The sequence below is a fragment of the Danio aesculapii genome, chromosome 9, assembly GCF_903798145.1.
Source record: "Danio aesculapii chromosome 9, fDanAes4.1, whole genome shotgun sequence".
Classification (NCBI taxonomy): domain Eukaryota; kingdom Metazoa; phylum Chordata; class Actinopteri; order Cypriniformes; family Danionidae; genus Danio; species Danio aesculapii.
Genome location: NC_079443.1, coordinates 3,777,772 through 3,800,066, shown reverse-complemented (window position 1 = coordinate 3,800,066; position 22,295 = coordinate 3,777,772). Strand labels below are relative to the sequence as shown.

The following is a 22,295-nucleotide window of genomic DNA, read 5'->3' as shown; positions in this document are numbered from 1 at the left end:
ATAGTCTGCTGCGTAGCCAAACCCTTTTTCCCCAATTCATTCCAGACACACCTTTAACACAAGAAGGGAAATTCCTTCACTGCCTACTAGTTTTTCAATGAATGGTGTTTTTAATAGATATAAATGGTGCTGTCCAAAAAGATTGCATCCAAAAAAAAATATATATAGTATATATATGTATATGTATATGGGCGACACGGTGGATCAGTGGTTAGCACTGTCGCCTCACAGCAAGAATGTCGCTGGTTCAAGTCCCAGCCGGATCACTTGGCATTTCTGTGTGGAGTCTGCATGTTCTAAGTTGGTTATATATCTATATACGTTTGTGTGTGTGTGTGTGTGTGTGTACATACATTTTTTTATATATAAAAATATACATGTATGTTTTTTCATTCATTTTCCTTCGGCTTAGTCTCTTTATTTATCAGGGATCACTACAGCGGAATGAACCTATTATAAATATATACATATACATATATATATATATATATATATATATATAATATTTAGACAAATTGTATTTTTGCTCTGTATTTTTTGTATTTTATATATTTTTATTTACTTATATGCAAAATTTTTACATAGTGAGTACACATATATTGTATTTATGTATATATATATATATATATATATATATATATATATACAGTTAAAGTCTGAATTATTAGTCTTTGATTTTTTTTTCTTTTTTAAAATAATAATTCTGATTTCAACTATACAGTGTATATAGACATAGATATAGATATAAATATATATACAGTTGCAATCATTGTTATTCAACCCCCTTTTAAATTTTTTCTTTTTTAACTATATCCCAAATGATGTTTAACAGAGCAAGGAAATGTTCACAGTATGTCTTATCAATAACTTGCCTAATTACCCTAACCAGCCTAGTTAACCTAATTAACCCAGTTAAGCCTTTAAATGTCACTTTAAGCTGTATAGAAGTGTCTTGAAAAATATCTAGTCATATATTATTTACTGTCATCATGGCAAAGATAAAATACATCAGAAATGAGTTATTAAAACTATTATGATTAAAAATGTGTTGAAAAAATCTGCTCTCCATTAAATAGAAATTGGGGGGGAAATAAACAGGGGGGCTAAAAATTCAGGGGGTTGAATAACAATGATTGCAACTGTATATATATATATATATATAGCTCATGTTTCATGGCAAAGTCAGTTTGCTGGACAAACACACACACACACACACACACACACAGCGGTTCAGAACAGCTGGCTCAGCAACTGTTATCCTGATGAAACGTCTCCAGATCATTCATCAACTGTTCTGGGCACTTCAGTAAATGAAAAACTGAAAAACTCTGGCTCAGTCAGACTTACAGTCAACACAAGAGCACTTCTGAGACAGATGACAAAATCTCAAAGACAAAAACTGTCCATTTGTGACCATGGATCATAAAACCAGTCATGATTGTCCATTTCTAGCATTTATTCGATTGATTAGCTGAATAAATAAGCTGTCCATTGATGTATGGTTTGTTAGGGTAGGACAAAATTTGGTTGAAATATAACGATTTGAAAATCTGGACACTGGAAGGGTTAAAAAAATATATAAATAGTGAGAAAATCCCCTTAAAAGATGTCCAGATTTAGTGCTTAGCAGTGTATATTATTCATTGATTCATTTCCCTTCAGTTTAGTCCCTTATTTATCAGAGGTTGCGACAGTGGAATGAATCGCCAACTATTCCAGCATATGTTTTATGCAGTGGATGCCCTTCCAGCCGCAACCTAGTACTAGGAAACACCCAAACACACTCATTCACACACACACACTTACACTACGGCCAATTTACTTCATCCAATTCCCCTATACTGCATGTGTTTGGACTGTGAGGGAAACTGGAGCACCAGGAGGAAACCCACGCCAACATGGGGAGAACATGCAAACTCCACACAGAAACGCCAACTGACCCAGCAGGGACTCGAACCAGCGACCTTCTTGATGTAAGGTGACAGTGCTAAAACAGTGCTAACCACTGAGCCACCGTGCCATCATAGTGTTCTTGTATGTGTGTTGAACAAAGAGGTGGCAGATGGACAGTGAGAGCTCCGGGACCACAGCGCTCTGTAAAGGTTGAGAAATTCAACACATATCTGATGGACAATCCTGAATGATTTACATGCCAGAGCTGGATTTCAGCAGCGCTACAGTCTATTCTCTCTACATGGGAAACAGGCCAGCCATTATAGTGTTCATCAGCGTTTCATCTGTGCACCCACTGACCCTTAATCTACTTTCCATGGCGAGTCCATTCAGGGGTCCACTGCCAAAAAAGCTCCTCTTACTTAGAGATTCTGTCTTGTTTCAAAGTCCAAAGATCTAAAAATACTAAAATCAAGAAGCATTACAAGCAAAAAGTCAAAAATTAAGTGAGTTTTACCTTGAAACAATCAAAATAATCTGCCAATGGGATGAGCGAAATAACCTAGTTTCTCATTTCGGCATAAGATTATTTTGCTTACCCCATTTTCTGATTATTTTTCCTGTTTTTAAGGTAAAACTCACTTAATTTTGGTATATTATTTCTTAAAACAAGACATTATGTTTTGCCTGTCTAGAAAATGCTTCTTAATTTTAGAATTTTCAGATATTTGGACTAGAAATGAGGCAAAAAAAAGTAAGAAAAGCATTTTCTGCAGTGTAACTACACTGAAAAAAAGTGTTGCATGCAAAACTGCTGCAAACTATTTATTTGTGATGATTTTAAACAAACAAATTAAATTGAGCAATGTTCAACTTAATTTGTTTGTTTAAATTCAGCCCAAATGAATTGTTTACAACCACTTAACGTAAAAAATTGAGTAAATCCAAGGAATCATCTTTGAATAATTTTTTTCAGTGTACAGCTCTAGAGGTGTTTGGGAATGTTATTAAAACGCTGAATTCAGAAAACACCAAATCGCTGAACTGTGTTTGTAACCACTTGCGACCTTAGCTAACGAAATGCACGCTACAAACAATGCTTCTCTTATTCAGTTCTCTTGTTTTTAGTCCAAATTATCAACAAATTCTAAAAATCACAAAGAATTTTCTGGACAAGCTAAAAATGTAGTCTTGTTTTAAGAAATAATAGCAAATATAATAATAATATAATCCCAAAATCAAGTGAGTTTGTCCTTAGTGAACAAAATAATCTGCCAATTGGATGAGCAATCTTGTTTTTCCTTTTGACATAAGATTATTTTTCTCATATTGAAAAACTCACTTATTTTTGACATTATTTCTTAAAACAAGACAATATTGGCGACGCAGTGGCGCAGTAGTTAGTGCTGTCGCCTCACAGAAAGTGGGTTGCTGGTTCGAGCCTCAGCTGGGTCAGTTGGCATTTCTGTGTGGACTTTGCATGTTTTCCCTGCGTTCGTGTGGGTTTCCTCTGGGTGCTTCGGTTTCCCCCACAGTCCAAACACATGCAGTACATGTGAATTGGGAAGGCTAAATTGTCCGTAATGTGTGAGTGTGTATGGATGTTTCCCAGTGATGGGTTGCGGCTGAAAGGGCATCTGCTGCGTAAAACATGATCTGGATAAGTTGGCGGTTCGTTCCGCTGTGGCGACCCCAGATAAATGCACTAAAGGACTAAAGGATGGATAAATGGATTAAGCCGAAAAGAAAATAAATGAATGAATGAAATGGGACACCACTACAACACCAGTACACGTCATCATATGTCGTTGCAATCTCTTGCTTCACATGAGATCGCTGATGGCGACTGCTGTAGTTATTCCAGTTGTGTTATTTTTTGGTATTTATCTTCAGGAAATCACTGAAGGCAATGATATCGTGTTTTCATAACGATCTAATGTGGCAATAAGACCGTAACTATACTGTGCATTTACACCGTGGCCATATTCCTCTATGTAAACGCATGAAAACAAGATTAGCATTATAGCAGACTTTTCTGACAGGGGATTCGAGTGTCACCAAGTGACAGAATGTTGTGGGACTGCTATACAGGAGTTATTATTAGTGATTATAGATAGCCAAATTTTGCAGTAAAACAGGAACTAGATTATGAATGTATTAAAACATGAGCGTGTTTGTTGTAAAATGTCATAATAATCACAAAATATACTAATTTGAGCATCTCCTGACTTCTGTGTGCAGCCATGCTGCTGTTGTAGATGGTGTATTCTGGGAAACTTTCCTACTCCTTGGTTTTGAGTGTGGTTCTGAAAAAATCTTGGTTTCAGGGGGTCTAGCCCTTCTCCTTAGCCCTACGCGTTCAAGCTAAAGAGAATTGGGACACCCCTACCTCTTCACGTGCATGCACAAAGTGAAGTTTCATAAACTAATTTCGAGAGGACCACGTGATATGATTGATCATGTCTGGCCACTCATCTGTAATCAGCAATAATCCAATCAGAGTGATCCTTGTTTACTATAAATGGATCATTTTCTCCCTACTGTTCTATCTTCGTTTGGAAGAATCCCCCCTTCCACCCCATCTCCTCCTTTTCCTCCCTTTTCTAAAGGGGGAGCTCTCGAGACCTACCTGATCTCGGATCTCCTGATATGCTTATCGACCGGGCGGGAGCCCTGGGCTCAAATATCTCCGAGCTCAGGGTTCTCTCCCGGGACAGCATGCTAAACCTGCTTTATACGCCAAGCATATCTAAGTGGGAACTCTTGAAATGGGGAAAGGGAAGGGGAAGGGCTAAGGTTAAGGGGTAGAATTGGGATTGGGCCATAGCTAGGCCTGTATATAATCTTTTTTGGGGCTGTCAAACAAATTATCATGTCTAAAAAAGTTTATACACATGGATGTATTGAAAAAATGTTTATTACATGCCGCCTTTTCTTCCACTTTCCAGCCAGTTTCTGTAACTTTTCCCCTTTATGAGCAACAATTTGTAACTATAAAAAACAATTTCTCATTTTAACCGATTTAAACAATTAAAAACAGCCTAAAACAGAAACATTTTGACGTTCTGATAGCGATTCCTATGTAGAAGAATCACTTCCTGCCCTCCATCTGAATTTCACACCTCATCAATGATGTCATGTGAAAACAACCTATTATAAAACAACCCACGAGACTTTACAAGTAACTTAAAAACACCCTATAACATGACATAAAAGTCAACAAACTAACACAATTGTCACACTTTAGTACTTTAGTCTTATGGTTGCCACTGTAAAGACAAACTATAAATGATGGTGATTTTGTAGTATTGTTCTTCTGTCATGATTGTTCTATGGCTAATGAAGCTACATGCTATATGCTAATGAAGTCAGCATGCTATTGTTTTAGCTTTTGCCACTGTGTATTTGTCTCCGTCTTAACGACTAATGACTGAACAAATCATTAAAGTTGAGTGTGGAGAATGTGGCCGGTCAACCTAACACCGTTTTCCAACTAATATAAGGACAAAGGATCTCATTAGAGGAATGATGGGAAAGCAGCATTTCACTTAAAAAGCCAAAGAATGTTGCCCTGCCTTGTGTTCAGGCTTGAAAGGCAATTCATTGTGCTGCGACAGATTTGAGTTTGATTAGTCGGAGCATGTCATTGTTAACTGTGAGAGGGTTTATTTCATCTGGGTCAGCAGGTTTACAGTCTGAAACAGCAAAACTGCCTTACACACAATGGAAGTCAGAGTCAATCCATAATAATCAAACGCTATCTGTAACTTTTCGATTTAGCGGCTAATTCGTTTGCATTTGTAGGATCTTGTTTATACATTTTAGTACGATTTAAATAAATAGAGCCGCTGACGCATTGCTTCAATGTAACCTGAATCATTCTGCCTACTGTAGTCCAGTGATTCAGCGCATACCTGATTCAGACGGCTGCTGCCTCATCACTGAAGCCGGGAAATGCCCAGATCAGCTGTTTCTGCTCATCAGTTTCCCCATGCAGATGTTTCCATCTTTCAATTAGAAAATACACCATAACCAACCTTTTAATTCTCAAAGTGTTACACAGTCCCAAAGCATCCGTGCCAAAGCTGCGGCAGCTGCTGTGTGTCTCAAACACCATCGCAATCAGGAGCTCCGCAACTGTTTTAGAAGTTCACAATGAAGCTCATTGCAATCGCTCCAGTTGTTCAGATGATACACACTGACAAAGCGTGATTGTGCCAGATGTGTGTGTAGTAGGCATGGGAGGATAACCGTTTTTAAGGTATACCGCGGTTTGGAAAAGTCAAGGTTTTTAAACCGCCAACATTTTCTGTAATATCATTCCTAAGGTGTGTGTAAGAAATTTTCATTGCATTTTTGTTGAACATTTTTTAAAACGTTAGCATTAGAAATGTTACCATTAACTTGTTAATAGATCGTTCTAAATACATTACGATATAAACACTATCACTGTGTTGTTGGTGGAAAGTTTTTAAAACACTAGCATTAAAAACATTACTATTAGGTTGTGAATGGAATGTTCTAAAAACGTTAGGATGAAAACGTTATTATTGTGTTTTTGTTGGAACATTTTAAAAACGTTTACGTTAGAAACATTACTGTTGAGTTGTTAATAGAACATTCTAAAAACATTACGATAAAAACGTTATCACTGTGTTGATGGTGGAACATTTTAAAAAACACTAGGATTAAAAACGTTACGGTTGTGTTGGGAATAGAGTGTTCTAAAAACTTTAGGATGAAAACGTTATCATTGTGTTTTTGTTGGAACATTTTAAAAACGTTAGCGTTAAAAACGTTACCACTGAGTAGTTAATAGAACATTCTAAAAACATTAGGATAAAACATTATCACTGTGTTGTTGGTAGAATGTTTTAAAAACATTAGCATTAAAAACGTTATCATTAAGTTGTTACTAGAACGTTCTTAAAACATTACAATAAAAACACAATCACTGTGTTGTTGGTAGAAGTTTTTAAAAACACTAGGATAAAAACGTTACCATTAAGTTGTGAATGAAACGTTCTAAAAATGAAATTAGAATGAAAACGTTATCATTGTGTTTTTGTTGGAACATTTTAAAAACATTCACATTAGAAATGTTACCATTACCATACAAACAGGACTAGGTCACGCAGCCAATGAGAGAACTTACTGACCGAGTGCTCACATGAAACAAGACACTGAAGTACGTAGCTACAATGTAAACATAACACCACGTGCTACACGACACCAACACAACAAAACGCAAGACACAAGCACACGATAAATTAAGACACTTATCGAGAACTCACACATGCGATGCGCATGCTCCATCCCAGCGCCATCTGAAATCGAAACCAACAAGAACGAGGCGCTGAGAAAAGAACAGCATGCCGCAGACAAAACAAACACAGACACCAGAACAAGAGCGTGTCTCCCAAACACACCCACACCCTGCGTGTCCACTTAAAGCGGAATCACACATGGCCCAGGCTTGAGGCCCAGGCTTCAAGACGGCGCTCATACACAGACAATGACAGGACACCAGTACTCAACCTGAGAGACTCGAGCAGAGCACTACATACTAGACAAGACGTGACTAGTGTCCGGACTCTGCCACCAAAGAGTTAACAAGACCAAAGTGGCAGATTCCTGACAGTTATCATTGTGTTTTTACTGGAACATTTTAAAAACGTTAGCATTAGAAACATTACCATTGAGTAAGAAAATAGAACACTCTAAAAACATTAGGATAAAAAGGTTATCACTGTGTTGTCGGTTGAACATTTTAAAAACGTTAGCATTAGAAACAATACCATTGAGTAAGAAAATAGAACGCTCTAAAAACATAAGGATAAAAATGTTATCACTGTGCTGTCGGTTCAACATTTTAAAAACACCAGTATAAAAAAACGTTACCATTAAGTTGTGAATAGAACGTTGTCATTGTGTTTTTGTTGGAACATTTTAAAAACGTTAGCATAAGAAATGTTACCATTGAGTTGTTAATAGAACATTCTAAAAACATAACGATAAAAACATCATCAGTGCTGTTGGTGAAACATTTTACAAACACTAGGATTAAAACGTTATCAATAAGCTGTGAAGGGAACGTTCTAAAAACATTAGGATGAAAAAGTAGGATGTTTTTTGGAACATTTTAAAAACGTTAGCTATATAAGCATTACCATTGTAAGCGTAACCATTGTAAGCGTAATAACGTTAATACAACATCTAAAAGACGGGACGTTTTGGACATTCAAATAACGTTCAAACAATGTTTTTATAACTTAATGGAAATCTTACTGGGAACGCTTTATAGGGTAAAATTGGTATGTATGTAAACACATGGCTGTAGCACAAATAATATCTCTTTAGGGTTAAAAATCTTTGCACACCTGAGCAGACCAACACAAACACACAACCAGCAGTGATCATTCTCACAAGAAAACAGAAGAAAAGAAAGAAAACGGGGCCTCTGGTGATCTAAATCTCAGGTTACGTGAGCACAGATGGCCTGGTGTACATATTCCCCGATTTCTCCTGTTCCAGCGCAAACAAATGCCAACCTGTTCAGAGACCGCTCTCGAAACTCACAGCTTCAGAGACTTATTCCAGAGGCTTGTTTGGTTTCCTGAGATGGCTGGAGCAGATGAGCAATGATTGTTTTCGTACCACAAACACTATGAATGGCAGGAAGGAAGAGCTTTTGTGCTGCATTAAAGGGAAGCTATTCTTACATTTTCTTGCATGGCATCTGTGAGGACAGCCGAAGATAACAGTACCCATTGGTTGTGCTTAAAGAGATGATTCACCCAAAAGTGAGATTTCTGTCATCATTTACTCACTCTTCTCTAGTTTCTGTTGAACTCAAGAGAAGATATTTAAAAGAAATCAGTCATTTCCATGCTATTTCCTACTATTATTTCCTACTAGGTTTAAAGTTTTTTTCTAAATACCTTCTTCTTCAACAGAGTAAAGAAGCTCCTAAATGGTGGGAACCACTTGAGAGAGAGAGTAAATAGTGAGTAATTATTCATTCATTCATTTTCTTTTCGGAATGAACCACCAACGTATCCAGCACATGTTTTACGCAGCGGATGCCCTTCCAACCGCAATCCATCTCTGGGAAACAACCATACACATTCACTCACACTCATAAACTAAGGACAATTTAGCCTTCCAAACAAGACAAAAACTCTAAGAAAGAAAATTTTTGGGACAATGTGAGGTAATTAATAACATCATTTGAATTTTAGCTTGAACTAACCCTTTAAACGGTTATATCGACCCAGAAATCTATCACTAAATATATCACTCGACTATTTCATTTGTAAGAATATATGCTTCCATGTCAACTTTTTATTATACGAGTTTTATTATACAAGTCTACAGTCAATTAGCTTAATCTGGACCATAGTAAGGGTAGAAACACAACTTTAAAATACTATAGCTATGCATAAGCTGGGTAAAAAACAAAATGACTTCGAACACAGATCTTCTAACCCATGTGCAAACTGCTTCACCTCTGACCAGGGGAAATGCAGTCATGCAGCACAAATGGGCTTTCAGCACCAAATCTGAGCTCCGTTCACACGCTTCTAATGGACAGAGCCAGACACAACTCAAACTGTGTGTGAACATGTCAGCGTACGATATGTTAATGACAAAAAACATTCAAACCTAATCTCATAATAATAGTGGGATTGTCATAACTGAGGCAGGCTCTCTAAAAAATATTCCCTCATTTCCTGTTTTTTTTTTTTGTAGGTTTCTCTGTGTACCTAACCTTAACCTCACAGAACTGATCCGCTTTTCACAGTAAACAGAGAAAATACTGGCAAACTGCTGAAGAATTCAAAGCAGCCAATGTGTTGATCAAGACAGGCTGAATTTCAATAGCAATTTTTCTGACAGTACGTCACAGCACTGTGCATGTGCTTTTTGTAATCCCGCTGAGAAAGTTGTCAGACTATTCAACTATTTGCAAGTCTCAATAATCAGATTACTGTAAATCTACGCCACTCCTTACAATCCGATTAATATTTTGGATCGAGCTTGTTTGGATTGATTGAGGTATTTACAGAGTTTTCAATCTGAAATTTCAAACTGAGCTTTGGCACATTGTCTGGCGCTAAACCAAAAGACTTGTCATATTATCACAATTATGCAGCGTTATAACCACCTACTGCTTCTTTTATGAATTAGACATGTAAATACACACAAGTACTAGTAAAACAATACATTTAGAGTTTGATAAACACACAAGAAAGTGTATGGAAGACGTCTAACAATCAATTGAAATATAATTTGCCGATGTGTACTATTCATATCAGATATATATCAGTTATGAAAGTAACTATAAAGTTAAAGGTATTCTTCTCTAATTTCACCAGCCACTTATTGTAAGTCTACGCCACCCCTTACAATCCGATTAATATGTTGGATCAAGCTTGTTTGGATTGATTGAGGTGTTTACAGAGTTTTCAATCTGACTGAGTCATAAATCCTGTTATTAATGTGCAAATCAACAAACACGGGTGAATATAAAATAAACCCACATGACTAATTTATTATAATCTATGCAAACGTACTGCATAGAAAATATTTGATCATCCCAATCTATCTAAATAGAGCTGTTCAAATCCTCTGCTGAAATTATATTCATATTGCAATTAGGCATGGGCCGGTATAAGATTCTGACGGTATGATAACCTTGTAAAAAATCACGGTATCACGGTATTATGATTACGGCTCTAAAATATATTCTTTTTTTATTGTCTGGGTTAAAAACAAAAATAATTGCTTTTTGAACACAATATATTTTATTTTGAGAAACATTTAAAATATTTTGGCGACCCAGTGGCGCAGTAGGTAGTGCTGTTGCCTCACTGCAAGGAGGTCGCTGGTTTGAGCCAGTTGGCGTTTCTCTGTGGAGCTTGCATGTTCTCCCTGTGTTCGCGTGGGTTTCCTCTGGGTACTCCGAGTTCCCCTACAGTCCAATGACATGTGGTACAGGTGAATTGGGAAGGCTAAATGGTCCGTACTGTGTATGAGTGTGAGTGAGTGTGTTTGGATGCTTCCCAGAGATGGGTTGCAGCTGGAAAGGCATCCGCTGCGTAAGACATATGCTGGATAAGTTGGCGGTTTATTCCGCTGTGGTGACACCAGATTAATAAAGGGAATAAGCCGAAGGAAAATGAATGAATGAATGAATTTACAATATTTTGGAAGAGTAAACATGGCAGGCTAAATTAATTATTGACTTCTGCTGTCTTCATTTGTTTCAAAAACAGATTTTTTTGCAATTTAAAACAGATATTTTTCCTGCTGAAGATACTGTTGTCATAAAAAATAAAACAAAAAAAATGTAAATAAAAAATCATGCACATACCTTAGGAACGGTATTGCAGAAAATTTTGGCCGGTTTAAAACCTTGACTTTTCCAAACCGTGGTATACCTTGAAAACGGTTATCGTCCCATGCCTAATTGCAATATATATATATATATATATATATATATATATATATATATATATATATATATATATATATATATATATATATATATATATATATATATATATATATTATAGAAAAAAATATATGGCAATGTCAGTGTTGAGAAGCCTTTACGATTAATTAACCGTGACGAAATAAAGCGCGGTTAATAGTGAAACCGGTTAATCATTGCATTCCTACAATCAATCATTTAAACGTAAAATAACATGGTCATCACTGAAAAGACATTTGTAAAAATAAAATGTAATGATTTCTTTTAATCTTTAATAAATAATCGAATCCTGTGATGTGACTCTTGCAGATACACACATTGCGATATCGATGCTCAAACGATATATTGTTCAGCTCTATATATTAGTATGATTTGCTAACTGCCCAATGAGGGTTAGGGTTAGGTGTGGGGTTTGGGGTACGTCAACTTTTAAAAATTATAAATTTTAATATGTATGAAGTCGTAGGAATTTGTACAATTTAGCCACACAGATTTTTCCAATATTATGCAGTCCAACACATGACTTATTCAAGAATTGCGGGTACATTTCAAGCATTTTCCATTTGTTTTCATTAAACTGGAATGATGTTTAATTTACAGTAAACCGAAGCCATTATTAATGTAAAAAATGCTTAAATGCTATGGGAAACATTTGATTCTGTTACTAGTAACCGTTGTTTAACTCATTATTAAACCTTTGAAACCACTAACAGAGTTGACAATAACACAGTTTCCAGAAGCTAACCCCAGACCAGAGACACCACATAGCATGAAAATGACCCTGAGAGTGACCTGTTTGAACCAAAAGCTTGGCGAACAACCAAAGACTGAGCACCAGATCAGTTTACACACATTATTCTCGCATCCAACCATAGCAAGTATCAACAAAATCTCCACTAGGCTGGATATAAACAGGAAAGACACGCACAGATCAGCAGAAAAACAAACAGACGAGCTTTGGTCACAGGTGTGGATGCTGTAAACAGGTGTCTTCCAGCACACACACACACAAGAAAACTCACACTTGTTCATTTCGCACAACTGTTCAAACACACTCACAAATGAACAAACACACACATTTAGCCAGTGACCCCCGTCACACTCTGACTCCAAGTAGATCATCCAGCCTGTTCGTTAACTGCAAATCGCAAACTCTCTTCGGCCATGAAGAAAACGAGTCTCTGGAAACAACACAGTTATTTACGTCCAAACTCGAGAGTGTTTCACCAGCTGGGCTTGAAACATCAGATCAAAACTGAGGAGATTGTTTAATTCGACATTAAATAGATTTTATTTAATTTTTTTATTTAATCTTATCTCATTTGATTTGATTTTAAGTAGTCATTTTAATTTAAAGGTCACACTTTACAATAATGTTTCATTAGTCAATGTTAGCTACTGTTCATTCATTAGTTTTCCTTCGGCTTAGTCCCTTTATTCATCAGGGGTCGCCACTGAATGAACCGCCAACTTATCCAGCATATGTTTTACACAGCGGATGCCCTTGCAGCTGCAACCCAGTACTGGGAAACACCCATACACATGCACATATACACTACGGCCAATTTAGTTTATTCAATTCACCTATATCGCATGTGTTTGCAACACGGGGAGAGCATGCAAACTCCACACAGAAATGACAACTGGCCCAGCCGGGACTTGAACCGGCGACTTTCTTGCTGTGAGGTGACAGTGCTGACCACTGAGCCACCGTGCCGCCCTGCATTTATTAAAGCGTTATTAAAATCCGAAACTGCGCTTGTTAACATTAGTTAAACACTGTAAAGAATGATGGGTTCCACACAACTGATTTGTGTTAGGACAACATGAAGGAATTAAGTTAAATTGTTTATGTTTACAATTTTAAGTGGATTGAACATAAAACAATCAAGTTGTCGCAATAAAAAAACTCAAGAGTTGTGTTGTTTCAGCTCATTTTAAATAAGTAGCTTGAACAAACAGCAAATGTCATTTTTATAAGTGAACAACAGCCTTAAGAGATGAGTATACTGTAATAAATGTATTCTTCAGTTTTTGTCCATGTTAATAAATACATTAATTAACATACACTAATGAAACGTTAAAAAGTTACTCTATTCATGGACAAATGTATGACTTTAGTAAATAAATAAATTAGAAATAAAAATGTTATAATATCTAAAGTATTAGACTGCATTGTGGCGCAGTGGTTAGCACGTTCGCCTCACAGTAAGAAGGTTGCTGGTTCGAGCCTCGGCTGAATCAGTTGGCGTTTCTGTGTGGAGTTTGCATGTTCTCTCCCTGTTTGCGTGTGTTTCCTCTGGGTGCTCCAGTTTCCCCCACAAGTCCAAAAACATGTGGTGAATTGGGTAAGCTAAACTGTCCATAGTGTATGAGTGTGTATGGATGTTTCCCAGTGATGGGTTGCAGCTGGAAGAGCATCCGTTGCGTAAAACATGTGCTGGATAAGTTGGTGGTTCATTCCGCTGTGGTGATCCCAGATTAATAAAGGGACTAAGCTGAAAAGAAAATGAGCGAATAAACGAACGAATATAAAATGTTATAATACAAATAGTCCCTTTTCACATTTCCAGGTTTCTCAATAGTGGAATTCATCATAGTTGGGTAAATTTAGAGGGCAGTGAATAGGAGAATACTACAAATACTGTTTTTACAATCCTATTTGCAGAAATAATAAAAGAAAAACTCCACGATGGTGTTATCGAGACTTTCAGTAAAAGGAAAAAAATAGTGTGAGACAGAGGAGAGATTAACTCCAAATTTACTCTCAGCCCCATAGACGCTGCATTAGCAGTAATTCGTTTCTTGTAATTTGACATAAATATTATATAATACATACATAAATACATATAAATGTTCATACGATGTTTTAAAAATCTAAATATTAAAAGCTTTAAAGGATTTAGGATTATAATGAACGTTAAACATGTCATAAAAGTCTTATAAAAAAGGGTCCTTATATAATAAAAATTAAAATAAATAGTTTTATTAAAAACAAAACAAATAACAATGATAACGCTTCATCCCAAATGAGATCATAGAAATTCATCGAAATCTGCCACCATTTCACCAAAGCGTCAAACACATTTCCACGAGTGTGTCAGATTGTGCTTCAAACTAGTCTGTTAGTGCCCCATCATGACAGATGTTTTACAACTTTAGAGCGTAGCATGCAAACCTTATTGTACCAGCCACTATACTGATGTATGAGAAAAAAAGCTGAACAACAGTCATCCTGAATTAAAAACCAAGCATAAATAAATATATATGTGGTGTATTGTAGAAAAATATACCTTGCAGTTGTGGAAAACAGTATCGGGGCATTTGCTTTTATTACTATCATTGTTGCTTTACCATTGCAACTATAAAATCACCACAACAGATTCATGCAAGACTTTACTATAGTATTCATTCGCTTTCCTTCAGCTAAGTCCCTTATTTATTAGGGGTTGCCACAGCGGAATAAACCGCTGGCATAAGTTCAATTCAATTCAATTCAATTCACCTTTATTTGTATAGCGCTTATACAATGTAGATTGTGTCAAAGCAGCTTCACATAAAAAGGTCACAGTAAATAGGAACAGTGTAGTTCAGTAAGTTTAACGCACTGCCCTTCCAGTAGCAACCCAGAGCTGGGAAACACTCTCACATTCACACACGCACTCATACACTACGGCCAATTTAGTTTATTCAACTCACCTATAGCACATGTGTTTGGACTTGTGGAGGAAACCCGGAGGAAACCCATGCCAACATGGGGAGAACATGCAAACTCCACACTGAAATGCCAACTGATCCAACTGGGACTCGAACCAGTGACCTTTTTGCGGTGAGGTGACAGTGCTAACCACTGAGCCACCATGTTGCCCTTCTTTATATATATATATATATATACACACATTATATATATATATATATATATACACACACACTGTATTAGGACTGGCGACGCAGTGGAGCAGTAGGTAGTGCTGTCGCCTCACAGCAAGAAGGTTGCTGGTTCGAGCCTCGGCTGGGTCAGTTGGCATTTCTGTGTGGAGTTTGCATGTTGTCCCTGCGTTCACGTGGGTTTCCTCCGGGTGCTCCAGTTTCCCCCACAGTCCAAAGACATGCAGTACAGGTGAATTGGGCAGGCTAAATTGTCCGTAGTGTATGTGAATGAGTGTGTGTGGATAAGTTGGCGGTTCATTCCGCTGTGGCGACCCCGGAATAATAAAGGGACTAAGCCGAAAAGAAAATGAATGAATGAATGAATGTATTAGGACTGCACAATATATCATTTCAGCATCGATATCGCAATGTGCGCATCCACAACAGTCACATCGCAAAGATATGTAGTGTTGAGTCTGAATTATAGTTGACCAGGAGCCACAGAATTGTATTCAATCACTGCATTTATATGGAGTTTATTTGATTTATGAAAAAAACATTTCTTACTTACAATTTTTGTCTTGTTTTTAGCCCAAAGATCTACATTTCAAAGCAAAAACAAGATTATTTCACTTAACCCATGGGCAGATAATTTCCTTAAAACTAGCAAAAAACGTATTTTTCCCTTATTTCTTCTGACGGTGAAAACTAAACAATATTTTTACTTGGTCTAAGGTTTTTTTTGTGATATTTAGACTAGAAACAAGACAAAACAAAGTAAGAAAAGCCGTTTTTTGCAGTTTGATTATTCAATTTCTGTACCTGAATACTGTTAGACTCCCTGGAAAACCATCAAATAGAGTTATAAAAACCATCTTCTGAAACCTGATATCGCAAGATTTATCGCAGAAAAATTAAATATCGCAACATCAGATTTTTCAAATATTGTGCAGCCCTAATATATATAAATAATTTATCCTGCACCATTTTAACAGCAGGAAAAAATAAATAAGCAATGTTATTTTATCTTGAAATTTGGTACAATTTTCTAAAATTTATTTTTATGAAGGCTGTACACATTTAGGGTACAACGTTGTCCTTCGGGTTTTTAATTTTGAACCTTAATTCTTTAATTTTTTAATTTTTAATTTTATAACCTGCCAGTTATAAAACCATTTTTACACCACAAAGACTACTGTCACACACATGCACTGCACTCCAATACACTGTAAAGAAATCCTGGGTTCCACACAATTCCTTCATACTGACCCAACACAAATCGATTAAGTTAAAAAAAATTATAATTTCTACAAATTCAAGTGAATTGAACATAAAACAATTAAGTTGCCCCCCTCCCCAAAAAAATTAAGAATTGAGTTGTTTCAACTCATTTTAAGTAGTTTGAACAAACAGCGAGATATTCTTTGAGTATACACACACATACACATTAATACAAATCTTACAAATCCAATACATAAAAATCTGCTGCTTTAACCTTCATGAATATCTGCTCAAATCTTTTTTTTAACATAAAATATACCTTTTATTTAAGTCAAAAATGAGTGTTTCCCACTGATTAAACATTGATTTAAAAAACCTCCACACTAATGAAGGAAACGCAAGATATTCACAGAGTTTGTGATGAAAATAAACTTGTTTCTTCAAGCAAAATAGGATTGAGGATCTAAAGCTGCTGTATTTAAGAGGTTTAGAGAAGGCGGCTAATGGGGTAAAGTTGGTTTTATATTCTCACATTTGTTCAGTGACAACTTGTGACACGTTCTCTGTATCATTTACCATGGTACTTTGAATATTGGGTCTGAAATTACATGTAAGTATGACTTGAAATCAACATTAGCACTATTTATTTGACCATTGTACTTTGGTAGTCATTGGCTGCTAATGTGATTTCACTATTTAAAATTAGCAAACAATACTTTTCTGATTTATTACAGTATATTATTAAGGACAAAGTCATAATGTGTGAATATAAAACCAACTTAAGGCTACCTTAGGACAAACCGTGGTTAAAAGAGGACTTTGTGGTGTCCTTTCAGCTTTGAAAAGCTTTTTTGTGTGACTTGTCGCATCACGTTGGTATTGTTAAGTTGGCTTTAAGTAAAGCAGCACCTCTTCACGCATCCCCCAACATGCCGCAGCTCAATACTGCAGACTCAGAGTAGACCTTCACTGAATAACCACACATACATTGAGCTACTAACATCATAAACGCCTGCTTATTTCTTTAAAAACTCACTTACGTGCGTTTTTTCTTGAGGCAGAAGGCAAGTGTTTATTAATGAATGCGCGGCGCAGGTGCAGGATGAACGGCAGCGTCTAAAACAACGCGACGCTCTCAAAATAACACGAACAATATTATTATAAATAATACCATAAACAATAACTCACATTGTTTTGTCGTGAGGCTGGAGCTGGCGGTGCAGGGCGATGGAGAACCCGAAAAGGCTGCCGGGCTGACCGCTCTTCCTCAGGACGTTTTGCGTGTCCAGGTTAAACGCACTTGCTGAAGTCCAGACGAGCCAGGAAAAAACGCACAGGTTCAGAGAGAGCGCTTTCTCGAAGAGCTCCATTGCCTGTAATTGATGTTGTTGTATGAATAATATAGCCCTTGTTTTTTGATGTAGTTCCCGCAGCACCGTGAGAGGACAGAAGCTGTAATCCGCACTGCACTGCGCTCAATAGAGAGAGAGGGAGAGCGAGAGAGAGAGACTCATCCATTGCCCCTCCCCACGGTTGTTGCTAGAAGGGATACAGCTGCGGATGGAAGTTAGCGAGAATTATTTATATCACTTATTAAATTATCGATGAATTGTATTTTATTGACGTCTACTACCCCAACCCTCACAGTAATGGAAAACAATAATTATACAGAGCATTATTCATATTATTTATTAAATTACCCATTAAATTGTATTTTATTAACATCTACCCCTTTACCCACCATTCACAGTAATGTAAAAACAGTAATCATACCAAATATTACTTATATTATTTAAAAAATTACCCATTAAATTGTATTTTATTAACATCTACCACTACCCCAACCCTCACTAGAATAATTATACAGAGTTTTTTAAATATTATTTATTACATTATCCATTAAATTGCATTTTATTAACCTCTACCCCTAAACCAAACCCTTACGGTAATGTAAAAACAATATATATGCCAAATATTATTAATATTATTTATTAAACAACCCATTAAACTTTATTTTATTAACGTCTACACCTTAACCCAACCTTCACAGAAATGTAAGAACAGCACTTATCCTAAATATTATTAATTTTATTTAATAAAATACCCATTAATTGTATTTTATTAACGTTTACCACTATCCCAACCCTCACAGTAATGTAAAAACAGTAACTATACCAAATATTATTCATATTATTTATTAAATTACCCAATAAATTGTATTTTATTAATGTCTACCCCTTAACCCACCATTTACAATAATGTAAAAACTGTAATTATACCAGATATTATTCATTTTATTAATTAAACTACCAATTAAATAGTATTTTATTAACATCTCTCCTTAAACCCAACCCTCACAGTCTTGTAAAATATTGGTTCAGTGTTTCAAATATTATGCTATATTAATAGGAGTATCCACAGCTGTATCCCCTCTAGATTTTACCCCTCCCTGTTGCTTCTGTCCACTACATCAGTCAGAGAGATGGACATGACGAGCCTCACCCGGGTCATCACACCACTGACCACATTAAAAATACTGTACAGTACAACTCTTGAGTATTAAAAGTGCTACTTCTTACTCACACTTTGAGAAATATTTACTTTTACTCTACTTGCACTGCATTATTTGGTAAGTAATGGTACTTTTACTTGATTGTGGTTTTTCAGTACTCTTTCCACCACTGGTTAACACACACAAGAAATAAATCCAGTCTGTCTAATCACGCGGTTTCTTCACTATCAGCTGTTTTCTGGTTTATCAGGATCTCATTATTCGCTTCACACTTCATCGACCGTCCATATGGACACAGTGGGATCAATGCTTCTCCAGGGCTTTAGTCTGTCATTTCAGGCATATCAGTGTCAGATCTTTCCTCAAGTCCAAAAATCATTCAGATGCTGTAGACTAACACCACTTTGCTTTGCGAGCAATTGACAAAACGCGACAAATTGAGAATGATCTTGTTAGACTAAGCGACTAGACTGTATATACCACAAACTAGCCTTTCAGACACATTTGAACAATAAAAATATATTATATTATTCATTCATTTATTTTCCTTCGGCTTAGTCCCTTATTTTTCAGGGGTCACCACAGCGGAATGAACTGCCAACTATTCCAGCATATGTTTTACGCAATGGAAGCCCTTCCAGCCGCAACCCAGTACTGGGAAACACCCATACACGCTAATTCACACACACACACACTCATACACTACAGCCAATTTAGCTTACTCAATTCACCTATAGCATGTGATTGTACTGTGGGGGAAAACGGAACACCTGGCGAAAACCTACGCCAACACGGAAAAACATGCAAACTCTAGCATGCAGAAACGCCAACTGGCCAGCCTGGACTCGAACCAGCGGCCTTCTTGCTGCTGGCACAGTGGTAAAACTCAAACAGGTTTTGAACAATGAGTAAATGATGACAGGATATTCATTTTTGGGTGAACTGTCACTTTAAAACATTGGCCAAATAATGAAAAGAATTACAAACACATGCTTTAAGGAGAAAATAGTAAACATGAATCCGCTATCATGAATATTTCAAGGCACTCAAGACATTTCATCTAAAATCATATTTTAGTGATGGAAACCCATTATAGGCGCAATTTATAATTGCAATAAAATGCAATTTATAGCTCTAAAATTGCTTCATATTTGGACACATAATTGGCTGAGAGTACCTACTAACTACATTATTGTTTAAAGGTATTTGCTTTCCCACCACTAAAAATCCCATTAGTACATGGTTAGCAATTTCCTGTAGAATCTACAGTAACTTACAGCAAAAATACTGTATTTACATTTACAGCACCATTCATCTTGCTGTATATGTATTTACGGTATTGTATATCTTTACTGTAATTCACATAGTAATTGTCACAATGCAACTTTAAAATATAGTAACATACTACATAAGTGTCCTACAGTAAAGTACAGCTCATATTACAGTTAAATACTGTGTCATTTACAAAAATCGTTAACTGTTGCTGTGTATGTATTTACGGTATTGTATATCTTTACTGTAAAACACATTGTAGTTTTCACTATGCAAATACCGTAACATACCGCATAAGTGTCCTACGGTAAAATACACCTCATATTACAGTTAAATACCGTGTCTTTTACAAAAACGTTAACTGTTGCTCTGTATGTATTTAGAGTGTTGCATATCTTTACTGTAAAACACATAGTAGTTTTCACTATGCAACTACAGTAACACACCGAATAACTGTCCTACAGTGAAATACAGCTCATATTACAGTTAAATACTGTGTCATTTACAAAAATCATTAACTGCTGCTCTACATGGATTTACAGTACTGTAAATATTCACTGTAAAACACTCGGTAATTTTCACAATGCAACTATTAAAAACAGTTACATACTGCATAAGTATCCGATGGTAAAATACAGCTCATATTACAGTTAAATACTGTGCATTTAGAAAAATCGTTAACTGTTTCTCTATATATATTAACAGTATTGTATATCTTTACTGTAAAACACCCAGTAATTTTCACAATGCAACTATTAAAAAAACAGTAACATACTGCATAATTATCCTACGGTAAATACAGCTCATATTACAGTTAAATACTGTGCATTTAGAAAAATCGTTAACTATTTCTCTATATGTATTAACAGTATTGTATATCTTTACTGTAAAACGCCAAGTATATTTCACAATGCAACTATTAAAAATACAGTAACATACCGCATAACTGTCCTACGGTAAAATACAGCGCTTATTAGTTAAATACTGTGCATTTACAAAAAAACTCTTAACAGTTGCTCTAAATGTATTTACAGTATTGTATATCATTTCTGTAAAACACAGTAATTTTCACAATGCAACTCTAAAAGAAAACAGTAACATACCGCAGAAGTGTCCTACAGTAAAATACAGCTCATATTGCAGTTAAATACTGTGTCATTTACAAAAATCAGAAACTGTTGCTCTACATGTATTTACAGTATTGTATATCTTTACTGTAAAACACCCAGTAATTTTCACAATGCAACTATTAAAAAACAGTACCATACTGCATGATTATCCTACGGTAAAATACAGCTCATATTACAGTTAAATACTGTGCATTTAGAAAAATCGTTAACTATTTCTCTATATGTATTAACAGTATTGTATATCTTTACTGTAAAACGCCAAGTATATTTCACAATGCAACTATTAAAAATACAGTAACATACCGCATAACTGTCCTATGGTAAAATACAGCTCTTATTAGTTAAATACTGTGCATTTACAAAAAACCCTTAACAGTTGCTCTATATGTATTAACAGTATTGTATATCATTTCTGTAAAACACAGTAATTTTCACAATGCAACTATAAAGAAATACAGTAACATACCGCAGAAGTGTCCTACAGAAAAATGCAGCTCATATTACAGTTAAATGCTGTGTCATTTATTTAAAAAAAAATCATTAATGTGAAGACTTAACCAGTGTACATTATTTTGGACAAACTTCCTGGTAATAAACAACATAAAAGACATACACACAGGTTTGTTTTTATGAATTGTGGGGACATTCCATAGGCATAATTATATTTACACTGTATATCTATATATAAATACATGCCCATGTCATTTTACAGATTTGTGTCCTGATGTCACACACACACACACACACACACACACACACATGCACGTGCGAGCACTTACACACCATAAACAGTCATCATTGCAGGCTGGTGTGTAAGTGCATCATCATCATATGACCACAGAGAGTATTACTGTAAAAGGTCTCTTTTGGGGAATTAATAACCGTCATCCATCACAGAAAA

At 35.9% G+C, this 22,295-nt stretch overlaps 1 protein-coding gene across 2 annotated transcripts in view; it reads right to left on the bottom strand.

Moving 5' to 3' along the window:
- The window catches only part of itga6a (integrin, alpha 6a), a 61,247-nt gene extending 43,310 nt beyond the window's left edge, over positions 1-17,937 (bottom strand). For both annotated transcript variants that reach the window (XM_056465042.1, XM_056465043.1), the window contains exon 1: positions 17,669-17,937. In XM_056465042.1, coding sequence (XP_056321017.1) covers positions 17,669-17,850 — 182 coding nt within the window. In that variant the 5' untranslated portion in view covers positions 17,851-17,937. The remainder of the gene's footprint in view (positions 1-17,668) is intronic.
- Positions 17,938-22,295: the final 4,358 nt, after the last annotated feature.